Here is a 7,361-nt window from a genome sequence, read left to right as displayed (position 1 = left end):
TACCATTTTAAATCACTTTAGGCATGGTAAAATCATTTCTGTTCATTTCTATCTGGCCTCCTCTCTTGAAAATAGTCTAGAAAAATATTTGGAGAATCCAAACAAACCTATTCTCCATGAGGGACATATTGTTCTCATCATGGAGTACGCCAAATCCCTTCAAATTGTGTCCCGTCTATCTGAGACTAGCCATTAGACTGATATCCAAGATGTCTCTGAATCGGAAATGGATTTGGAAGAAAGTGGGGTTCCTCTTGATGACCTTGAATATATACCTATGGATGAAGCGGAGATGATGGTGACCCCTGGGACATGTAGCAATAAGAATCCTCCAAGATGGGCATCTAGCAAATACAAAACCACCAACAAACAGATCTCTAAGGACGAGCCCCTCTCTAAAAAGAAAAAGCTAGCGGCAAAGGACCATGGTCCAAAGATTTCAGATCAACGAATTAAATTAGACATCCCTATGAATGTCCTAAAAGAAAAATAGGGGACCATGGCCAAAGAAGAGAATAGTTGGATATAGAGGATTGGTAACCTGATGAATCTGGTAATGGAAGCTACCAGAAGCCACGAGAAGTGCTGGAAGTGGGTAGAGTGCGAAATTGATACCCTCAAGGTGGGGGTTAAAAAGATTATTGATATCTTCACTGCTTCCCTTGAGCCCAGCAAACCTGAGAAACTCATGATTATGAACCAAATGTTCTCCTAGGATGTTGAGGTGATGAAATGCAATCACAAACAAATGATTAAAAAGGTGGAACAATCTATAGTGGAGATTAAGAAAAATCTCAAGAACCTAGTTGACATAAGCAAAGAAACCATGAACAACAGTATAGAGGGGCTTGAAAAGATTAATGCAATGGTTACTGATTACAAATCCTACCACAATGAACTAGTGAAAGATCTTGGAGGGGAAGATATGGCTGCTCCAGACAACAAAATCACTAGTCCTAGTTCTAGAACCAGAAGCAGGAGCAACGACAAGGGTACCTCCAGATTCATTATGGAGGAACTAGAGGAAATCAACAAGATTTTCATCCAGAAGAACAAGAATCTGGTGCTCTCTTAATTGAGAGTTTTTTCTTTTGTTTTGTCTTGTTTGTCTGCGTCTCCTTTGTTTTCGTGACTGCTCGGGGATGCTCCCCTATTTTGATGTTGGTTCATGTCTGTTTGGCTGATGACCGGTTGTTGTACATCTTTTGGTTTCAAGTCCATGTAAAACTCGTTTATCTTTATCAAAAACTATATGAATACAATTGGCAAGAATGATTGTATATTCCATTGTAAAATGGTAAAAATAAATGCAAAGCTAAAAAATGTCGAGACAATTATATTAAAGGCCATTGTAGTAATACATTTTCGCAGTTCTGCTGGCCTTGAATATTATGGCTTAAAGTTAAACAGACTAAAAAAAGCCCAAAATGCTGGTCAATGTAACTGTTATTGATGCAAATGGGGCGACAAACACTTTCTAGTCTACATATAATATTTACGATATACAGACAATTGTTGCGAAAACCAGCATGAATATTCAGTTGATACCACCCCATGCGGAGAGTGCAATTAATGGTGATCCTTTCCACTTTACAATTATGGCATGTCCATGGGCTTCCAGACTATAATATTCTCCGGAAGCATATTCTTGTAGTAACAATCTAGCCTGATACATAGCTTGAAAGCTGAAGCTCCTTTCCCTGAACCCTGCTTGTTTGAAGAAACACGTCCACACATCATTTCTAACATGCCTAACAGTCCTCTCCTTCCCCTCATAGACTATCATATTCCTTATCTGACTTCCAGTAATTATTTCTTCATGCTTCACCCTCTTCATATCATTTCTATCTTTTAAGGTAACATTGAACAGATCAAAATACGCCATGTAATGGGAAAGCACCTCTCTGAATCTATTGACAAAAGAAGGAGAATTATGCTGGGCTTCTATTTCAATATTCACCATTACCATTGGCCTCAGTTTCTTGATAACAATTAAGAGATTGTCCAGAAGGACTGGGTCGTATAACAAACTTCTCAGAACAATTGGAGCATAAACTGCCAACGCCTCACCAGATTTAACGCTGAATAAACCTTCCTTAATCTCCTCTATATTAGGGATCTCCATAATACTGTACGAAAACGGAATCGCCAAAGATTTTGCCAGCTCATGAAGTCGTTTTCCGCTTTTCCTAAGCTCTTCACCATTCATCCCAACTGCTGTAATCTTGAGAAGCTCTAGCCTACGGAAAGAAGAAGAAACGGATCGATGTGCAAGATATTCCATCAATACCGTCCAGTGCGAACCATTTCGAATTCCTAGATCAATTACATGAATTTTCTTGGCATTCCCCACGACGTCTATGATTGCCTGCACAGACGTGAACTGCATTACATTAACAAAGGGCAGAACTCTATTATAGTAAGCAAGGAGACTGTAAAACTCATTTTTGTCAAATTCACCTTCAATATTGTAGGCAAAATCTGGGACTGGTTTGGCTGGATTGTTTAATATGCCAAGACTCTGGCGTTTGATTCTCTCCTGCAGGGCGCCAGAGAAATAATAGCCGAGCCTCTGTGTTGGATTCCCCTGCTGACAAGACAAATTTTGGCATTTTCTCACCAGTCCAGCAGCGTGATCATATTTGCCCTCGCCTATCATTCGTGCAGACTCTAGCAGAAGTTGAACCAATTCCAGCCCTTCCTCTTCCTCTCCATTCATATCCTCGTGATCTGAGCTATCCTTAGCGCAAACACGATATTGTTCTCCTGGCACGGAAATATCAATTACTGTCTGCGAATTCCCTGAGTGAGAATTTTCGTTCAACTGTCCAGACATTTTATAATTGTTTACCAGTTCCTCATCAAAAGGAAAGATATGAAATAAATTATGGCTCTTGAGTTCCTCCCCAGAAGGAAACATTTCATGTTTCCGCAGCTCAAAGGTGTTGTCCATGGTCAGATATTGGTCAAGCTCAGTACCATCTGACTCGCATGGCAACGACATGATAGAATAATTTGACATTGAAATTGGAGCGGTTCCATTGTTGGATAAATTTATCTTCTGTTTATTTGCTGCGAATTGGCTCTCAGTATTCATCTCTTTCCCGGAGGGAAACTTTTCACGGTCTGACAGACCAAAGGTGTCCTCCATGGGTATGGGTAGATATTGTATATGCTCACTACCGTCTGTCTCATTGAATGAATAATCCAATATGGAAAGAGAAATTCCATTGCCAACAGCCATCTCTCTATTTGCTGGAAATTGGCTTTCAATATTCGCTCCAGGAATTGGAAGAGTAACTTACAAAGTGCAGAAAAAGGCTAGATTTCATATATAGCCTACTCGGCGCAGACCACAATGTTCATGTCGTCATCACACCAAATGCAATGAGATACATACAAATTCGGCATATGGTCATTGTTGTCATCACACAAAATCCAAGGAGATAAATACAAATTCAGCATAAATTGTTAATCGGTAGAAATAATTTTAAGATGGCAATTCTTAAACTATGAATTTTGATTATAAAAAGTAACATTAGATAAGTGTAAATTATTACGGACATTGTGATTGTTGAAGAGTATGAGATTAAAAAAATTACTTATAGTAAGTTATTATAAAGATTTTAATCAATTGATCTTTATGAATTAGGTTAGTTAAATATGTAATGCTAACAAATATTAACATGAAAATGATGTCTAATTTTTTTGTGTGTTTTTTTGTTTTTTTTTAATTGATTTTCATGATTATGAGTAAGCTTGAGTGGGTTAGAGAAGGGAAGCATTTTTAAAATTCAGTTCGGGGACAAAGACTTCTCATTCCTAACTAACTCATTTAAAAGGTTGCAGTGTCAGGGGTCAAGTCACATAGAGAGGGGCTTACCCCTAATGCAATAGTCAATAATTAATTTGACATTACTAGCTCCTTGGCAAGGATTTTAAACAAGGTCTTAAAAAATAAAAAATATCCCTATGATTTAAGGACTGGAACATCATCGATTTGTGGTGTACGATGTTATTCTAAGATAACCATAAATTGATATTATTACTCTAGGATAGTATTGCTACTACCTTTATTGCAAATCTAATGTGAGTATTCACATTGTCTCTACCTTCCTGCACAAAATTTTGTATTTGAAATAATATTAGGCTAAATGTTAACATCGTAATAATAATATCATTAATTATTATTATATTAATATTGTTATTATTGTTATCTCAATGTTAATATAACTTAATGGTGATTATATACCACTGCTATTTCCTTTGACAATAATGGCCTTTATATTTTAATGTGATAATGCTATTAATCCATATTTTGTTGACTTTAATTGCCTATAAATTTATGTTTGTATACGTGTATATATTTTTACATATATTTGATTGTATATTCTAAAAGAATGATAGACCACTATATTTTTAACTTAGGTTAGTCTCATCTACCCTAGAGTACCAATGTTGAATTTAACTGGTAAATTTAAATGCTTATTAAAATTTACTCTTCCTACAACCGCGTGCAAGTCTGACCTTGTGTAATTTAGACTAGCTTGTCTTATTATCTAATTCCAAGCATATAGCTAAAATTGTTTTAAATAAAATTTTGCCATTTTTTTGGAATGTGATTCAAGCTCAAGATATTGTTGTACACACTCTTCCTACATGGTCAATTGACCATATTAGACTAGGCAATTGTGTTTTAGAATAATAAGCCACTATATTGTTTAACTTAGTTTAGTCTCATCTACCCCAAAGTACCAATGTTGAATTTAAATGCTCATTAAAATTTACTCTTCTTGCAAACACATGCAAGTTTGACCTTTTGTAATTTAAACTCGCTTGTCTTATTATTGGATTCCAAGCATATATCTACAACTTGTTCTAAATAAATTTTTGGCATTCTTTTTGGAATGTGATTAAAGCTCAAGAAATTGTTGTACACACTCTTCCTGCATGGTCAATTGACCATATTAGACTATGCAATTGTGTTTTAGAATAATAGGCCACTATATTGTTTAACTTAGTCTAGTCTCGTCTACCCTAATGTACTAATGTTGAATTTAAATGCTCATTAAAATTTTCTCTTCCTGCAAACACATGCAAGTTTGACCTTGTGTAATTTAAACTGGCTTGTCTTATTATATGATTCCATGCATATATATACAACTTGTTTTAAATAATTTTTTGCCATTTTTTTTGGAATGTGATTCAAGCTCAAGAAATTGGTGTACACACTATTCCTACATGGTCAATTGACCATATTAGACTGTGGAATTGTGTGACATGTGTTCCATTTTTGTTTTGGCTACTTGCATTGGTCCTAGTTAAATGACTTATGTTTTTTGATAATTTTTTTAAACCAAAATAATGAAGTTGAATTCATTTCCCCCCTCCTTTCTTTACCACTCATGTAGCATGCTAAGGGAAGAGAGGTGTAGTTGAGCTCTTTTGGAGCCTAGGAATTCTTTACATAGTCTTTTTGAAAACCTCAACGTAACTCTCGCATGGTTTGAATGACCTTTCAAGTCTATTTTAAAATCATTGAAAACATATTCACCTTTGCTTTCATTTTCTTAGCATTGAGAGGGAGAGAGTTAGTTTAGTTTTCTTTTAAACTTTTTTAAGTAGCTTTTTCTTTTGTTTATAGATGGAAGGTGAGGGAATTCTTGCGTAAGTGTTTATTACAACTATGTTTGAGTATTGAGGAGCTACAAATATCTAGTGAGTTGTGTGTTATACTGTGAGCACATACACATCCAGTGTATGAAGTTTGAAAACTATAAATCAAGCCAAATATCATACTCAACCCCCTTGGTAAAGAAAATGTATGAAACTAAGTTTATATTTATTTGTATATTTATAACTCAGTAAGCAATAAAATGATGTATGTTGGAGAGGGTCATCTCTTTTCTAGCTTTATTTCTATAGTAGGTTCTTTAGATTTATTTCTTTTTATTAAAATAATGGAAAAAGAGAGATGAGAAATATTACATATCATGATGAAAGAATATTAGATGCCTTTTCTTTTTGTACTAGCACATACAATTGATTTTTTTTAGCATATTCCCACTACATAATTTCAGGAGTAATATTTTTAGAACATGAATCCACATATCAACATGCAGATTTATACAATGGAAACATAAACTATTCATTTACTAACTCCTATGTCAAACATTTTTATCATGACAACACATGTATCTATAATGCATTATGTCATGTCTGATAAAAAAATGTTTACATTTTTCTATACTCTACACTTTACACCAATCTCCAATAGCACTTTATTATTCTGAAACAAAAGGAAGATAAACTAAAAAAATAGTGACATGATAAATATTCATTTATACCCTAACTAGAATGATCTAAATATAAATAAGAGACCTCTTAATGGAGGTAACTTAAAACAATACTTTGAATTAGTTCTTTTCCTCATAGGGACAAACAAATTAGGTCCACATATGTTCTCTTCAAGTTCACCTCAAGAATAAGGTAGGTAAATAATAGTTCTTTCTTCATGATCACATAACTTGCACAAATGCACTAGGAAGAAGGTTATTCTTGAGAAAAAACCAATGGGGAGTTCATTTGCCTCCCAAACATAATATTGAGGAGTAGTCCACCTCTAATTTTGAGGAGGTAGAAAGGTTCTTGGGTTATACAATCTTTCAATGAGAAAATTTTCTTGCAGACATAATATAATGAGGAAAAAACAAACTAACTTGATTGTAGCTACAAACCAGCCAAGGGAAACTCTACACAAAGTTTTTCAATAGAACTAAAGTGTATAAATAAGTTTAACACACTTATGGGAGTTAAACCTAGGCTCACATTTACTTATAGTATCTTAGTACCTCCTCCTTAACCATCATTTCACCAATGCCAACCCCACACATCTAAAATGATAACACTTAAAGAAGTAAGCACATACATGTAACTATGAACAATATGTTTGTACTCTTACCCAATAGAAACTACTTAAAATTAAATAGTGGTACTCTTACGGGCATTATAATTTTTATTTCAACAAAAAAATGGGTACTCATACCTAGCCTATGACACTCCCCATTATCCCTCATACTCTCATAGCCCCAACACATAAAAAGAATTACTCACTATGTGAGTTCATCTTCAACATAATATCCCACTCAATAGAAAATTAAAACACATATGTGATGGATAAGCCACCCTTTAGGATACAACAAATATTCAATCACCATATTAAGAACAATAATGGATGTAAGTACACAACAAGAATAAGAAGGGCCAAACAAGAGGAATACTTAGTTTCATCTCCTACATTGGTGAAAATTGGTGTAGCTCCAAGTATCTCTTTCCATTTAGCTCTCCCTACAAAACTTGGC

The 7,361-nt window shown here is 34.7% G+C and overlaps 1 protein-coding gene across 1 annotated transcript; it reads right to left on the bottom strand.

The window, feature by feature from the left end:
* Positions 1-1,537: 1,537 nt before the first annotated feature.
* On the bottom strand, positions 1,538-3,244 carry LOC131027284 (DELLA protein RGL1-like). The gene has a single exon (XM_059215453.1). The coding sequence runs from the start codon at positions 3,242-3,244 to the stop codon at positions 1,538-1,540; it is 1,707 nt and encodes a 568-aa protein (XP_059071436.1).
* Positions 3,245-7,361: the final 4,117 nt, after the last annotated feature.

This window comes from Cryptomeria japonica, unplaced genomic scaffold, assembly GCF_030272615.1.
Source record: "Cryptomeria japonica unplaced genomic scaffold, Sugi_1.0 HiC_scaffold_143, whole genome shotgun sequence".
NCBI classification, from domain to species: Eukaryota; Viridiplantae; Streptophyta; class Pinopsida; order Cupressales; family Cupressaceae; genus Cryptomeria; species Cryptomeria japonica.
The sequence above is the reverse complement of the archived record's forward strand: the minus strand, read 5'-3'. Positions and strand labels throughout refer to the sequence as shown.